General features: G+C 68.3%; 1 protein-coding gene across 18 annotated transcripts in view; it reads left to right on the top strand.

The window, feature by feature from the left end:
- The window catches only part of BAIAP2 (BAR/IMD domain containing adaptor protein 2), a 63446-nt gene that overhangs the window by 40673 nt on the left and 6634 nt on the right, over positions 1 to 16139 (top strand). For 2 of the 18 annotated variants that reach the window (XR_014820545.1, XR_014820546.1), the window contains exons 7-15: positions 3126 to 3278; positions 5577 to 5801; positions 5964 to 6165; positions 6699 to 6900; positions 7783 to 7851; positions 8151 to 8313; positions 9780 to 9814; positions 12102 to 12148; positions 15386 to 15433. Coding sequence is in view for 11 of the 18 variants with exons in the window: in XM_013980718.3 (XP_013836172.1) it covers positions 3126 to 3278; positions 5577 to 5801; positions 5964 to 6165; positions 6699 to 6900; positions 7783 to 7851; positions 8151 to 8313; positions 9780 to 9814; positions 15386 to 15455 (1119 nt within the window). In the remaining 7 variants the exon portion in view is untranslated. Of the gene's footprint in view, positions 1 to 3125; positions 3279 to 5576; positions 5802 to 5963; positions 6166 to 6698; positions 6901 to 7782; positions 7852 to 8150; positions 8314 to 9779; positions 9815 to 10422; positions 11776 to 12101; positions 14616 to 15385; positions 16117 to 16139 lie in introns of those variants that run through there. The other 16 variants (XR_002336934.2, XR_014820544.1, XR_002336933.2 and 13 more) reach the window with 10 other exon arrangements.

The following is a 16139-nucleotide window of genomic DNA, read 5'->3' as shown; positions in this document are numbered from 1 at the left end:
TCGGGTGGCTCTGAGCTGGCTCAACCCCGGCTTCTAGACACAGAGACTGAGAGCAGGGGGTCGAGTTGGCAGGGGTCATCTAGCAAGGTGGGCACGGGCATCCAAGCTCCAACCCCTCCAGGGCCTGGCCAGCAGAGGGGACCACAGATCCGGATGGCACACTCCCTGGTGGCCCCCTGAGGCCTTGGCTCCGTGTGTTCCTGGGTTGGTCTGTGGGCCTCAAGCTTTTGTCAGCACGTCCAGTGGTCTGCTGAACCACGGCCACTGCCCCACTGCCCGTCACCTGTGGACCCCAGGCCAGCCTTCTTGTTCGTGGCCAGGCGGCTGGTCCACCAGACCAGGGAGAGGACACGGGGTGGGTCGGCAGGCTCCAGGGAAGCCCCTCTGCTGCCAGCAGTGCCTGGTGCCTGAATGCGGCTGTGAGCATCTGATTCTGGCCGTTCCTTCCTGGACAACCCAGCGAGTCAGGCCCCCTGCTCGTCTCCTTGGGGTCGTGATTACAGCCAAGGGCCAAGGATTCCACTGTCATTCGCGAGCTGCAGCGGTCTGGGGCGGCGTCGGGGTTTCGTTGGGGTTTTGAGAAACGTGGGAAAGCCACGCCGAGGAGCTGGTGCTTTCTGGAACGCCCCTCCCCCGCTCTGAGTCAGCGGCTCGCTCCCAGGGGAGGGGAGATGTGTGTTCTGATCACTTTTGTCTTCTCGGATTACAGGGCTGTGGAGCCCAGGGTGACTAAGTGGGAGCGCTCTGCGGGTCCTGCGCGCTTTCAGCCGGGTGTTTCTATAGCGCCCGCGTCGCCATGGCAGCGGGAACGGGAGGGGCAGGTGCCTGCCCGCCGCGGGACTGGCTGGGGCCACTTTCTGGGGCCTGTTGCCAGGTCCTCGTGGGGTCAGGCCCTTCCCGGGGAGCACGGACGTGCCTGCACTTTCGGGGGTGTCCCTGCCGCAGGCGGGGCGTGGGGGGCCCAGGCCCGCCCCGCGAAGGGGCGGCCTCTCTCCACAGGGAGGTGGCGTCCCTGGACGGGAGGGAGGTCAGGAGGGCCGGCGGATGCCCAGCGAGGGGCCGTGGAGGGGCATTGGCTTGCCCGGTCCGCCCGGGCCACGTGGTGTCCCTCCTGCCCGCTGCCCCGCCGTGCGCTCCCTGGGAGGTTCCCCACCTGGGACCCAAGTCGCTCCCGTCTGGGGGCCCCTCTGAGTAAATGGGAATCTTAAAATAAAGCTCCACGCTCTCTCCCTGGCCCCGAGGCCGCCAGGCAGCTAATGAGGCCAGCGCCCCGCGCCAGCCCGGCCCGGCTGCCCTGCCTCCCCCGCGGGAGCGGGAGCCTGGAAACCCAGAAAGCGCCTGCAGGACGGCGGGGACCCCGGGGGCCCGCGTCCCGGTTTGTGCCGCTGTCCTGGGGTAACCGCTCACGGAGCCGCCTTTCCTCCTTCGGGTCCCCGTGTAGGCAACAGTGCCGACCTCTCCTGGGTCCTCCTTCACGAGCGTCTGTGCAGGAGGGGCTCTCAGCCCCTTAGCTCCTCTCACCCGGCGTGGGGTCTCCAGCAGCCTCCAAGGAGGGCTGGATGCGGTGACACCAGGGCAGAGCTTTTCTGGGAACTTGCAGTGGCTTCTCCTGATGCTGCCCCTTAAGGGGCCCCCTAGGGCCCCAGCTGAGCCCCGGGGTGGGCTCTGTGCCCAGGGGTGGGCCGAGGGAGCAGTCTCTGTCCAGGCTTTGTCGAGGGCCGGCTGAAGCCTGGAGGGGTAGGACCCCCAAGAGCAGAGCAGGCACGGGGCCCTGGCGGTCAGTCTGGATCTGGGTGCTCAGGGGGCAGGCGAGGCTGCAGGAAGGTGCATGGCGCGCTCTTCCCAAATGGGATTCTCCAGGTTCTGCCCTGAGGGGGTTCTTGCCCCCAGGCCACCTGTCCTGGGCTTCCGGGTGTGAGCCGGCCCTTCAGCAGGTGACCCAGTGGCGTGGAGGCATCTGAGGGGGCCGTCCCCCCAACGGCATGGCGTCCCCCACTGTGCCCTCCACTGGCCCCCAGAGGCACCCCAAATCTGCAGGCTCGCTCCCCCGCTTCCTGGAGGAGCCACGACGCAGGGAAGGTTCTGCAGGGGCAGGAGGCGCTGGAGGCGCACGCGTTTCATAACCTGAAGAAGCGCGTTTGGTGCTGCTCGTGCCTGGGGGAGCAGAGGAGAGCCTGCCCGGGGGCCACCCTGCTCTGGGTTGGGGGGCGGCGGCGGCGGCGGTGAGGCCTGCTGTTTTAGGGCTGGGGTGGAGGGGTGGCCAGGGCGAGGCCCGTGTGGCTGTTCCCCCCGGCCCAGGGATAGGAGATGGGGGTTCGGTGTTGCAGGCACATGGTTCTCAGGGGAAATCGGGCCCAGTCCTGGTGAGGGCGCTGGGCAGACCTGCCGGTGGCGTGCTCCTTCCTGCTGGCAGAGCCAGTGCACTGGTGACAGCGCTGGGGACCGGCCCACACCCGGCAGGCGAGCTGAGCTGCTGTGCGGGAGGCGGCAGGAACAGCCTGCACTGCGCCCACCCCCTCCGCGCCGCCCACCCACGCTGAGTCAGAGCTGGCGGGGGAGGCGGCCCCCTCGCGGCCGGGGCCTGCCCTTGCCCGAGGCCCCGGGCAGCAGAGCGTGGGGGAAGGAACCGCGCACGGATGTGGAGGGGGCGCTGCAGTGCGGTGACCGCCACGGCTGCCCACGGTCTCGCAGGCACTTCTGCTAAGTCAGACTTTCTAAGCTGCTAAGTCAGAGCACGGACCTCAGCACCGAGTGGGGTCTCCTGAGCTCGCCTCCTCAGCAGCCCCCCCCCCGCCCCGGATGAGTCCTGCTGGAGCACATGGTGCCAGCTGAGCTGTCCTGGGCCACTCATGGTTAGGGTGGCTTTAGGTGGTCGGAGTCCTGCTTGCAGGAGGTGTCACGCCCCCGCCAGCCTCCCCAAGCAGTCTGCCAGCATGGTCCCCGTTGGTGGAGGCCAGGGGCCCTGGCACAGCGGGGCAGCCCTGTGGCCAGAGTCACAGGGCCAAGCCCCCTACCCGAGGGGGGCCTGGGGGCGCCTGCCCCTCCCCTGGGCTGCCAGGAGCTGGAGGTGACCTGGCGGTTCGCGGGCGCTGGCTCACCTGCCGCCCCCCCCCCCTCCCCCGCAGTACATCGATGCCATCAGCAACAAGCAGGGCGAGCTGGAGAGCTACGTGTCCGACGGCTACAAGACAGCTCTCACGGAGGAGAGGAGGAGGTTCTGCTTCCTGGTGGAGAAGCAGTGCGCCGTGGCCAAGAACTCCGCCGCCTACCACTCCAAGGTGGGTGCTGGCTCCGCGTGAGGCCGCGCCCTCGCTTCCCAGGGGCCCCGGGGCGTGTCCAGCCTGGAGCTGCAGGGCAGAACTGCCATGTGCCTGGAACGCCATGCGGTTCCGCTTCCCCAGGGGAGAGCTCTGGTAGCACGGTTACCGGGTCAAGGCTGCAGATGTTTGAAGAGTCCTGGTAGAAACTCCCAGGGGCTCTTGTGAGAGCACTTGCACAGACAGCTCACCTGAGGGTCTTCTCCAGGGCGAGCTCCTTGGGAGGGGGCTGCAGTGCCAAAGAGCCTCTGCAGAGGCCAGCTCAGCTTCTGGGGCCAGTGAGACCCAGAGGACAGGGCCCCCCTGCAGGGACCCCAGCTTCAGTGGGGCTTCAGTTCCCCACGGTCCACAGGCGGGAGCTGGGCGGGGTCCCATCTGTTTACTAGAACATTCCAGAGTCCTGAGAGCTCTGGTGTGGTTAGGCAGCTGAGCCGACCAGGGAGGCCCTGGTTTGCGTTCCTTTTCTGGGAAGGGTTCTTCGGGTCAGCAGGGTACAAGCACCTGGCACACGTCTGATCTGACTCCGCTTCTGGTCCCCAGGCCTGGGCTCCCAAGAGGCAGTTGCCTGCCGCCCGTGGGGAGGTGCCTGCCTGCCCAGACGTGCCCAAGGCCTACTGCCAGAGGTGCACACAGGGACAGGGATGAGACTTGAGTCCTCGGCGGGGGCGGGGCCACCTGGCCCAGTGTGGCTTTGCATGCAGGTCCTGAGCCAGGAGGGCTCATTGGCCAGAGCGCGGGCGCCCTCCACCTGCAGGCAGGCCATGCCTGCTGCAGCCGCTGTGTTCCAGCTGCACCGCCCACACGGCTCCGGCAGCCCTGCAGCGGACGTGGGCGCCCTCTGGCGGCGGCTGGCCCCGTGCCGGCCAAGGAGAGCACAGGCCTGTCTGTGCTGCAGGCTGCCGGAGAGTGGGAAAGCCCTCCTGCCCCAGGACCCAGCACCTCAGTCCCCTGGGGGGCTGATCGTGCTCTGCGAGACGGGACAGAGGACTTCTCAGGAAGCTGGGTGGACCCCAGCCCCCAGTAGGTTTTAAGAGACACGGGGCCTGGGCACCAAGGCGTGACGGCAGGACCCCCAGCTTGTCCCTAGCGCCAGGGCTGCCCCTGTGGGCCCAGGGTCCTGCTGCTCTGCTTCCTCTCCACCAGCCCAGGGCCGTCAGCAGCTCACTCAGCCAGGGCCCGGGCAGTAAACATTTTCGGTTTTGGCCATCGCACAGGGAAGCAGCCACAGGAGTGTGAACCAACAGACGTGGCTGTGTTCCAGCCAAGTCTCATTTACAGATGGGCAGCCTGCCCGCAGGTGGTGGTTTGCTGGCCCGGTCTAATCCAGCAGCAGGGGTGGGGGCCGAGGCCTGCTCCGAAGGGTCGTTTGTCTAGCACCCTTCAGTCTTCACGGGCAGGCGCCCCTCCCTGCCCCAGACCCAGGCCAGAAGGAGCGGGAAGAGACAGTGGGGGCTGGAGAGCCCTCTCCGAGGTCCTGGAGCGTGGTTGCCCCAGCTGGGGCCTGGGGTCTCTAATGGGACGTGAGGTTCCCACCTGCTGCAGGTAGGACAGCCCATTTGTGCCAGAGGGCCAGAAGGGAGCAGAGCACAGCTGCCTCCAGGCCCCAGATGTGCCCCTGCCATGGGCGCAGAGCCCCCAAGTCGGCTGCAGGGCACCTCAGGCTGGTGTCTCGCTTCTGGCTGCACCCCTGTCCTGGGATCCTCATCAGTCCTGTGGCTTCCTGGTCCCCCGCCAGGCCCTGGCGCTCTTCCAGCCAGCTGTGTCCTGGCCAGGCCCTGGTGCACACTGGAGGGACGGCTGGGTGGGGGCTGACGGTAGCTGGGCTGTGGGAGTGCTGTCTCTTCTGCACTGCCCCCTCTCCCTCCCGGCGAGGTTCCTGGCTCTCAGGTCTGCTGGGACAGTGCTTTCCCTACTGTCTCAGGTTTTTCCACAAGGAGCCTGCTGTCCTGAGGCTGACCATGTGGGCACCTGTCCATTTTGGCTCCCCGGGCCCCTGGGGAGGCCCCGCCGCAGTCAGGCTTTAGCTTGATCTGGTTGCTGGTCGTCCTTGGACGGCTGGGCTGGCTGCACTGCACCAGCTCGTCTAGGCCAGGGTCAGGGGCTTACAGGTAGCCTGTCGGGCTCTGCGAAGAGCAGCCCCAGCCAGGTGCGACCCCCGGGGTGGGCCTCCCAGTGCCAGGTGGGACCCAGGGGCTGCATCAATGAGGTTCAGCGGAGGCCCCAGCCTCATCCCGCCCCGTTCTGCTTCCTCCCCTTCAGGGCAAGGAGCTGTTGGCGCAGAAGCTGCCGCTGTGGCAGCAGGCCTGTGCGGACCCCAACAAGATTCCAGACCGCGCCGTGCAGCTGGTGCAGCAGGTGGCCAGCAGCAATGGCTCCATCCTCCCCAGCGGCCTGTCGGCCTCCAAGTCCAACCTGGTCATCTCAGACCCCATCCCGGGGGCCAAGCCCCTGCCAGTGCCCCCCGAGCTGGCCCCGTTTGTGGGGGTAAGTCCTCGCTCTGGAAAGCTTCGTGGAAATGCAGGGGGGGCCCCTTTGGCACCTGGTGGCTGGCAGGCGGGCGCCCCTGCTGGGGCGAGGGGTCCTCCACTGGCCATGCCCGTCTAGGCCCTCCCGCCGCCCCGCGCCCACGCCGCCTCTTCCCGACAGCGGCTGTCTGCCCAGGACAGTGCGCCCGTCCTGAACGGTGCGTCGGGCCCGGACAGCGAGGACTACAGCCCCTGGGCCGAGCGCAAGGCCGCCCAGCCCAAGTCCGCGTCTCCTCCGCAGTCGCAGAGCAAGCTGAGCGACTCCTACTCCAACACGCTTCCCGTGCGCAAGAGCGTGGCCCCCAAGAACAGCTACGCCGCCAGTAAGAGCCGCCCCCACCCGCGGTGCTGACGTCGGCCTGGGAGCGAGGGTCGGGAGGCGCGCGCCCCGCGGGCCCCATGCGCTCTCGTCCTGGCCTGGGGGCTGTGCCCTGTTAAGTGGACATGGTTGGGCCAGGGGTGCAGGGTGATAGGAGCAGGTGGACGGCACTGGGGGAGTGGGGATGGGGGCTTCGCTGGCCAGGGGCCCTTCTCCGCCCCCAGCTCCAGCCTGTCTTCCGTGGATGGCGGTTTGCCTCCCGCTGCCCCGCTGGAGGCCTCGGCCAGGAGGGTGTGCGATGAGCAGATGGGAAAGCTGAGGCTCTGGCCCAGGGAGTTGCCCCAGCCGACAGGGGTCCTGCCAGGGCTCAGGCCACGCGGCCCCGGAGGCCCGGCGATGGTCCAGCAGCCCGCCCGGGGCCGCCGAGCGCCTGGCCATGGGCCGGCCGAGCGGACGGGAGGCCGACCTTGCCCTCGCCGTCTCGGGGCAGGGGCAGCGGTCCCCTGACCCCTGCCCCCTGCCCTGTCATCCCCACAGCCGAGAACAAGACCCTGCCCCGCTCGAGCTCCATGGCGGCCGGCCTGGAGCGCAACGGCCGCATGCGGGTGAAGGCCATCTTCTCGCACGCGGCCGGGGACAACAGCACGCTGCTGAGCTTCAAGGAGGGCGACCTCATCACCCTGCTGGTGCCCGAGGCCCGTGACGGCTGGCACTACGGCGAGAGCGAGAAGACCAAGATGTGAGCAGCGGGGCGGCGGGCGCAGGGCCTCCCCGCCTGGTCCCCGGCACCCTGGCCCCCAGGCCATGACCCGCCGCGCGTCTCTCACTCCCACGTCCCTTGCCCTGGCCCTGCTGCTGGGCACGTGGCCTCCCCGTCAGCAGAGGCCGGTCTCCCACCTGAAGCCCGCTGCTCCCGCTCTCTGCGTGGTGTTCAGCCCTCGTGTCGGGCCTGGAAGCCGCGTGGCATCAGATGGGCTGTGCCCTGACCTCGTAACTTACTCCCTGTTGCCAAGAGACGGTGCCAGTGTCTGGCTCCTGCCCTGTCTGGGGGCTGCCACCCCCACCCACCACCACCACCACCACCACCACCACCTTGGTTTGCATCTGTTTGTCGGGAGGGAGAGACCCCCCCAGCTGTGGGTAGAGTTGTTGCCACGTGTCTGCTTTCGCCAGGAGGGGAGGCTGGGCTGAGCCTTGCTCTGGTGTCCTGGCAGCTATCACGCTGGGGCGCCAGCGGGACACCCGAGTTCCCTGCCACCCCACACCTACCTCCCTCTGGACAGCGTCTCGCATTGGTGCCGTGGCTCTGTGTGGCTGCGTGGGACCGAGGCCCTGCCCAGCTGGGCCAGGTGGCAGGAAACCAGTCCTGCTGGTGGAGGAAGTGGGAGCCGTCCCCAGGGTCCTGGCACCTGCCCCCACGCCCAGCCTCACTCCTGTCCAGGGCGGGATAGCCAGACCTGGATGTTTGTCCCAAGGGGGCCACCGTGCCCACTTGTGTCCCCTCCACGGATGGGCACAACCAGATCAGGGAACAGGTGGGACTTGGGACCAGATGGCGGTTGGCTGCCAGGCTGTAAGGCAGAGGGCTTGGGGCACCTGACTCTGGGGTCTGTCCTTCCAGGCGGGGCTGGTTTCCCTTCTCCTACACCCGGGTCCTGGACAGCGACGGCAGCGACAGGTTGCACATGAGGTGAGCATGCGGGAGAGGCCGGTGGCCAGAGGTCCTGGGGTGCAGGCGTGAGGAGCTGCTTTGAGGGAGCATCCGAGAGCCGGGGTGGGGGGCGGGGGTGTCACGGCAAGCTGTGGGGCGGGACGTGGCCTTGCGGCCATCTCCTGCAGGTGAGGTGCAGGGGGGACCCATGGGACCCCTCTCCCGGCGAAGCTTCACGGCCCCCTGGGTCCACACGGCCATGCCTGGGCCGCCGAGGGCAGCCTCTCGTTCGGCCCCCTGGTGCAGCCCAGGCTCACCCGCTGCATCGGTGCCCGCAGCCTGCAGCAGGGGAAGAGCAGCAGCACTGGCAACCTCCTGGACAAGGAGGACCTGGCCCTCCCGCCCCCCGACTACGGCTCGGCCTCCCGGGCCTTCCCTGCCCAGACGGCTGGCACCTTCAAGCAGAGGCCCTACAGTGTGGCGGTGCCCGCCTTCTCCCAGGTGAGCGCGGGCCACGGCGGGGCGGTCACGGGTGGGTGTGGGCGCCTGCACAGGGGGTCACCGGAGGGCACAGCCCCGCGTCCTCTGGTCTCAGGGCTCCAGAGAAGGCACCGTGGCCCGCTGTCCGCCCTCCCTCAGCCGGGGTGGCACTGGCCTCTGGACGCCGCCTCTCGGGAGGAGCCCTTTCCCAGAAAGCCGTGGGCTTCCACAGTCACGGGACCGAGTGCACGTGCCCGAGTGCCTTTGGTGCCAGATGGTCAGAGCAGAAGGTCGAGGCGTGGGTCCTTGGTGTGGGTTCCCCGTGGCCCCCTGGCGTGCACGGGAGCCTTGAGGTCAGGGCAGGGCTGGGCAGGGGTTGTGGATGGCGCTGCACAGCTCTGCGTGGAAAGCTCGTGGGGTTGGAGGGCCAGGCTTCTGGGACACTGGTCTGCTGTGGCCGTGTGCTGGGCAGGGCCTGGGGCTGGGGACAGGGCCCCAAGCAGGGGCGAGAGGGAGAGAACGCGTGGAAGAGAGCTCAGGTTTCTTGAGGACTCAGGCACTTGGGAGGGCGCCCGCGTTGGCAGCACGATGTCAGAGGTGAGCGAGGCAGGGCAGGGCAGGGCTCTGGGTGCGCGGTGGCCGATGCGCTCTGTCTGGCCGGCCCTGCCCAGCTGTGCCGAGCGGCCTCACCCACCCCTTCCCGCGCTGTGCCAGGTGCCGTGGGCTGAGGTGAGTGAGCACAGGGTGGGAGGCGCTGTCAGTGAGGGCCAAGGCCGGGCGGCGTGGCCGGGCCTTCGGCTGGAAGCTTGTGGCGAAGAAGAGCTGGAGCTGACAGCCAAGCCAGGCCTTCGGAACGTCGGCCGCAGGGAGGCGCGGGGGTCCCTGCTGAGCAGAGACCTGCGCCCGTTCCTCTGGATGCTGGGCTTTGGGTTTGGTTTTGATGTTGAGAGATTCAAGGGGGTGTCCCCAACACCCGTCGACGGCTCTGGGGCACTGGCTGCTTCAAGGCCAGGAAGTGACAGCTGGGACATAGGGGCTCGGGGGACACTTGGCCTAGGGGCTGGGCCAGGCTTGGTTGAGGCAGGCCTGTGGGTAACCGTGTACTGCAGCTGCCCTCCCCATGCCAGCCTGGGCTCCGCCCACCGGACCATCACCTGCCCCAACCCCCCCACCCTCGCTGGTCTCGGGCCCTGGGTTCCCCGGGAATCCCTGCCTGGCCATGCGACCTGCAGGGTCTAAAGACCGCAGGCATGCGTGTGGGCGGGGTCGTCGCGCTCTGTCTTGCGTGTGCCCAGCCGTGTGAGCTCACGTGATCCACAGTCCGCCCCTGGCTGGACAAGGAGAGTCTCGTGGATTTGGGAGGTCACCCCAAGTGGAGGGGGCTCCTCTTGTCCTTGCTGCGGGCAGCACCCCCCCCCGCCCCTGCGCTGCAGCCCCTGCCTCACCCCTGGGCCCCCACCTGACCTGTTTCTGCCTTTTCTCCCCAGGGTCTGGATGACTACGGGGCGCGGGCCGTGAGCAGGTAAGGGTGTGTCAGGCACGACCTGGGAGCTGTGTGGGCGGTGGGCAGCTGTCCCACAGGAGACTGGAGTGGGGTGCTCCGTGGGCGCCCGGCTGGAGACCGTGGGGCCTCCGCCCCGAGTCAGCGTGAGCAGGGCCCAGGGTGCCTGCTCGCTGTCTCTCCCCCGCCACGCATTTCCCTCAGTCCCCCTGGGCGTTTCCTCAGGGCAGGGACCCTGTCCCCAGGCAACAGCCCAGGTCCCCAGGTATCGCCGAGTGGGAGCGGCCTCTCCAGAGCCGCCTCCGTGCTCCCCGTGGGGGGTGGTGGCCGAGCCTGTGCCCGAGCCTGAGCCGGGGACCCACCGCAGCCACTGCCCCGCTCCCATCCTTTTCTGGTGGGGCCCCCTGGGCGGCCCACAGCCGTGGCAGGGACCCCCCCCCTCGCCCGGTCGTCTCAGGGCCCTGCTCTTTCTTCCTGGGGTCCAGACCGGTCCAGGCCTCGCAGGTGGTCAGGGCTGCTGCCTCCTGTGCCTGTGCCCTGGGCTCGGCTCCGGGGGCGACCCCCCACCCCCAGGGCCGGGCGGCTGCGGCAGGCGTGCGGCCAGCAGCTGTCCTGTCTTTGTTTCGCAGCGGCAGCGGCACGCTGGTGTCCACTGTGTGAGGACCCTGCTCCACGCCGCTGCTCCCGGGCGCTCCCGCCGCCCGCCCCGTCTGTCTCCATCCGTCTCCTCTGCTCGTTGGTCTCCTCCCGGGCCATGTGCTCTCCTCCTGCCCGCTCCCGCCTTTGGGTTGGTGACCCCAGACTCTGCGATCCCCCAGGGTCCATGGTGCTGCCCCCCCGCCTCCCCCCCCCCCGTGTTTACATGCCCCCCCACCCCTGTGTCCCGCCAGTGGGACCTGCCGCCGGGCAGTGCGGGCCGGGCATCCTCGCCGCTGCTCCCCGCCTGCCGTACTCATGACGCGCTGTCCCTTTGAAGGCTCGTCGCGAGCCAGGTCTACCGTTTGAAGAAAAAGAAAAATCTTAAAAAAACAAACAAAAAACACAAAAAGATGAAAAACAGGAAAAGGACTTTTTTTTTCCTGAAAAACAAAAACAGATCTGCATGGACTCCGGTGTACGTACTGTTATCTCTGCATCTGACCCCCCGCGCTCGCGGGCACCTGCGGGGGCGCCGAGAGGCTCGCGGCCGGGGCCGCGCCCGGGGCCTCCCGAGGAAGCTGGCGGCTCCTGTGAGGGAGGCCGGGCTCCTGGGGCTTCCTTGTCCGCCGGCGCCGTTGGGGGATGTCCAGACCAGGGCGCAGAGGGCACCGTGACCGTGACCGCTCGGCGCACAGGCGGGGCGGGGCCCAGCCGCCCTCGGACCTTCCAAAGACTCCAGAGCCCGCGCCCCGCGTTCTGGAGACTTTCCCCGGGCGGCCTGAGAGGGCGTCGTGGCCGGTCGGGGAAGGCGGCTCCGGCGCTCGGTCCCACGCCGGCCCTGCCCAGGCGCCCTCGTCGCTGTGTGTGTCTTGGTGACCTTCAGAAACAGACCCTCTGGACCGAGGGGCCACTGGTGTGGCCTTTTCACGCCCCGAGCCTGGGACGTGAGCGAGGGCCCTTCCCGCCGAGGAAGCCCGGAGGCTGTGGACGCGCCTTTCTCGGATGTGATTTAGCAAAACCTGCCACCCCTCCCGCGGACCAGGACGGGGCCAGTCGCGTGTGTGGGAGACGCGGCCGGCCCGGGTCTTACAGTCCAGGAAACGACGAAGCCAGAACATGGACCCGTGTAAAAGGACCTTCCGTGTTGTGCTCTGATTTCGCGAAAAGCTCTCAAATCCAGGGGATTCCGTGCTCAGCGGATGGAGGTTGACCCGGAACCGCAGACCTTGTATGAAGACGTGAAGTGCTGACACTACTTTTCCTGTTTCCTTTCCCTTTTTTTTTTTTTAATCTGAATTGTGCCCTGTACTGCAGTTGTTTGAATAAAAGTTTTATTTATTGCATCGAGTCGGGTGTGGTGTCTCCTTTCCGTCCCCTGCGGGCGTCCAGGCCGTGTGCAGAGCCTGGCCACCGAGCTCTGGTCGGGACGGCGCCAGCCCACACGGCTCTCCCTGGGGGCCCCGGGGCAGGCCCCCGCCCCGGGCAAGAGCCGTGTGGGCTGGATCTGGGGACACCCTGCCCGAGCCGACGTGGTCCTTGGCGCCTCCTCCTCGCAGCTGCTATCCTGGGGGCTCCTGGCAGCGTCCCCCGCTCCGTCCGGCCTCTGTGCCGCCAGACCTCACTCCCACCCCCTCTGCCTGCATCAACCAAGCCTTGTGTTTCCTTGCAGCGCCGATGTGGAAGTGGCCAGATTTTGAGCGGCCCTGACTAGAGTTAGTAAGTGACCCTGGTGGTGTTGTGTTGGTCCGTCTGTGCTCCCAGCAGCTCCAGAGACCCTCTGGCCTCGCCGGAGCCGGGTCCAGGGGTCTGCTGCGCCTGCCTCTGCTCTCAGCTCTGGGCCTCTGCTTCTCTGGACCGCTCTTCTGGCTCTGGGATTTCCTGTCTGGAAGCTGGCGGGGCTGGCCCGGCTCTCGGTCTGGGTTCCCTCCTGGCTCTGCCGGGTGCCGCGGCCACGATCGGGTGGAGCTTGGTGAGCTGCTGCGAGGCCGCTTCGGGCTCCTCTGGGTGAGGGCCCTGCAGACCTGTCCCGGGTGGGGCGTGGGTCTGAGCCCGGCCGGCTCCTGGGCTGGTGAGTATCACAGCCCCTCGGGGGCCGGGGAAGCCAGGGTGGGTCTGGGGACAGCACCACAGGCATGCCTCTGCCCTGACGTGGCTCCAAGGGGCTATGGCAGGCTTTTCCCGTCAGGCCCTGGTGACTGTCCCACCCCTACCCCCACCTGGTGATGGTCCCGTCCCTCCGCCCTCAGAAAGCAAGTGCCACCAGCCGGGGGACTGCCACCCCCTGCCCCGCTCCCAGCCTTGCTCGCAGAGACGTCTGCTGTGTGAAGCTGGCACACGGGCGCTTCACAAGGCGTGGGCAGCCGGCCGCTCCAGCAGGTGCTGGCGCCTCCCTCCCGCTGCCTCCCTCGCTCTCGAGCTGTAGAATGTTCTGGAAACTGGAGACTAGTGCTCCTGAAGTTGGGCGACAGGGAGGTGACTGGACCCGGGCTCCGTAGGCCTGGCCTGGGCCCCCCTCCCCCCCGCCACTGGCCCTCTGAGAGACTGGCACCGCCCCCACCCTGCTGTCCTTTTGGTCCCCTCAGAGCTGGAGGGGCCTGGCGTCCTCACCCCGGGAGGGCCTGAACGGCAGTGCTCAGGCAGGTGAGGGCAGAGCCCCGGGGCACAGTGGGCAGGGTCCGCTCAGCCTGGGGGCCTCCAGGCCGCCACAGGGTCTCGCTGTTCTGATGCCTCTGTGCAGGGGGAGGGTGTCTGGGTGGTGGAGAGGCGCCACTCAGGTTTGAGCTCACAGCCCTGAGACGGGGGCGAGAACACAGGGGACGAGAACACGTCAAGTCCCGAAGGGCTCTGGTCTGAAGCTGTGCGGGACTCAGAAGAGGAGCGTGTTGGGAGAGCTGGAGGCTGGCCGCGCCCCGCTGCTGCTCGGCCCTGCTCCCTGCCGGCCTCGTCCTCAGGACGATTCAGAAGAGGACCGGAGGCGATCCTCCCAGAAGCGTGGGGACAGACGTGTCCTGAGCCTGGACCAGAAGGCGGCTCGGCCGCGGGGTCCCCCTCCCGGGGGTCTGCAGAGGACCGGGCGGTGGGACGGCCCTTCTGGCGAGAGGCCCAGCCGGCACCTGCCTTCGCCACGCCAGGGAGTCAGGCCGGCCCCACCCGCGGGGGTGAAGCTGTCCCGAGAGCCACCGCTGGAGTCGCGCAGCAGCGAGGGGACAGAACCCGGTCCTGCCTTCCTCTGCCAGCGTGCCCGCACACCGATGTCTCCAGTCTGGGCCAAGTCAGCTCGTTCTGTGCCGGGGTGGTTCTGTGTGGACGGCCCAGCGTGACCCCTGGGGACGGGACAAACAGCCGTGGTCTCAGGCCGAGCCTCGTCCTGTCGGTCGTTCCAGCGTGGACCTCAGCCCTCCGCCCAGGTAGCTCCTGAGCCTGATCTCGCACCCAGCACTCCTGAGGCGGTGGGCACTTGAGGGGCTGCGCCCTTCCTCTGGTGCCGAGGGGTGGGCGTGCCCCACCCAGGGGGTCTCCGCCGGGCCTGCGGGGGCAGGAGGCAGGGGGGAGGTGGCTCCAGCTTCCTCAGAGCCCGTGGTGTGATGGCATCGGCTTCCCTGGTCACACTGCTTTCCGGGGACAGACGAAGGTGGGGGTCAGGGGTCAGGCACCCCCCGGGGAGAGGCTTCGGTCCAGGCGACAGCAGGGCTTTGCCACCGACCCTGACGGACAAAGCTGCCAGGTTTCTGGCCCCTAAGACCCTCGGCCCTGCGCGTGGCTGACGACAGCCGGGCCAAGGAGTCCGCCTCCAGAGCCGGAGTCCACTCGTGGCCGCCCCACACCCGTGTCCCAGGCGGACAGCGCGGAACCTCAGCTTCAGAAGCTCCCGGAGGCCCTGCCTGCGGCCAGCAGGGCCGAAGCGCATCTGGACAGACTGGAGCCACGAGGCCGAGCGAGGGCCTGAGGCCCCGCCGCCGCCAGGACTTTTGATGGGGCGGCGACGCCCGCGCAGCGGTGGACCGTGTGGGGCCTTGTCCTGGAGGCGCCGGGTTTATCCTGAAGGAAACAGTCCAAAGCCACGTGGCGCCTCCGAGACACCAAGTCCCCAGGCTCCCCCGGGGGCGCCGCCCCTGCTCTCCCCAGGACCTGGAAGGAGCGCCCACCCCCCTGCCCGGTTCTGGGGTCGCCCGGCTGTGCCCAGGTAACAGCTCCAGAGCCAAGCGCTGCACAGGAGCGCCACCCTGTCCGTCTAGCCCTCGTGTCCACATGCCATCTGTGCTGTCACCCAGGGCTGCCCGGCGTCCCCCGGCCTGCTCGCCTTTGCCGTCCGGCCCAGGTGGGGGTCGGGGGGTGGGGGAGGCCAGTGCCGGCCCCCTGCTGTGCTCGTCCTGTTCCATCTCAGCCCCTTGTCTGGCACGTCTTCCTGTCGTCCACTGCAGCGTGTAGGGCGGACAAGGCTCCTCTCCGGGAGCCGGTCGGTCCCCCTCCGGGGGCGGCGTCCACCCCTGCCAGCCTGGTGCTGCCCGCGCGCCTGTGCCTCGTGTCTGTTGTGTCAGCGTGGGGCGGGCCGAGGCCCCTGTGTGCTCCCGGCCACCGTCGGGGCCCCGGGCTGCATGGGCCGGGCTTGTGTGCTCTGCTGAGGGGGCGGTGTGTGTGTGTGTGTTGACAGCCGTGGCCTTGCAGACGCACAGCTGCTGCTCTTGGCAGATGGCGGGCACTTGCTCTCGTGGGCAGCCCGCTGATGTGGAGGGGGCTGTTCGGGGCTGCTTCAGGGCCAAGAGAACCGGCCTCCGAGCAGACATGCAGGCGCGGAGGGCCCCGCAGACGGCGCCCCTCCCCGGCTGTCCCCAGCAGCCTCCGCTGCCCACCGTGCTGAGCTTGGGGGCCGGGTGGGCACCACCTGCAGCCGTGGGCCGGCCTCACAGCGCCTGTTGCTAAAACTACTGAAACCGCCTTCTGTTTTCTCCTCAGAAATCCTTTCGCCAACATCCAACTGAAGCCGACGGTGACCAACGACAGGTCTGCCCCCCTCCTCAGCTGACGGCCACCTCTGCACCTGCTGCCCGTGGGCCCTCCCCCCCCCCCGACTGTACCCTGTTTCGTTACCACCTGCCTGGTCCCGTCTAGGGAATTCTCTCTTTCCAGAGCCTCTGCCCCACAGCGGTCTGGCCTGGGCTGGCCCCCAGCTGCTCCCACAGGGTCAGGAGGTGGCACCCAGGTCGTGGCCGAGGAGAGGGAGGGGGCTGGCCCCCAAGCCCAGCCTTTCCGATAAGGCCCATCAGATTGTGTGGGCCGGGGAGCCCCTGGGTGCAGGAAGGCCAGCCCGTTGGCTTGTAGCTGGAAGGGGAGCCCCCTTCGGGTCAATAAAGAGGCCGTCTGTGCCCAGGTCTGTCGGTCTGCAGGCAGGACACGGGCACAGGGAGGCAGGGCCTGTCCCCTCCTTTGGAGGGTGGGTTTATTACCAACACCTCCGGGCAGACCCTTGACCAGGGCTGCGGGGCCTCCGCCTCCTGCTAGCAGTCCGGGCTGACCCCCGCCCAGGCCCTGCCTCTCCCTAGGACAGCGCTCCTCCCTGTCCCCAGGGAGGCTCTTTGGAACTGTGGCCTCAGTCCCCGAGCTGGGTGCCACGGAGGGGGTTTTGTGCCAGGATTCCTGCCCTTGAAGTTTCCACATTTCAGCTTAAATACAAGATCTTATAAATCCGTGCTGTTTGATATTTGTGGTG

The sequence above is a fragment of the Sus scrofa genome, chromosome 12 (genome assembly GCF_054392235.1).
Source record: "Sus scrofa isolate SSC_HxYL_T2T_F1_AM1 chromosome 12, Sscrofa_HxYL_maternal_Yorkshire_Landrace_v2.0, whole genome shotgun sequence".
NCBI lineage: Eukaryota > Metazoa > Chordata > Mammalia > Artiodactyla > Suidae > Sus > Sus scrofa.
The sequence above is the reverse complement of the archived record's forward strand: the minus strand, read 5'-3'. Positions and strand labels throughout refer to the sequence as shown.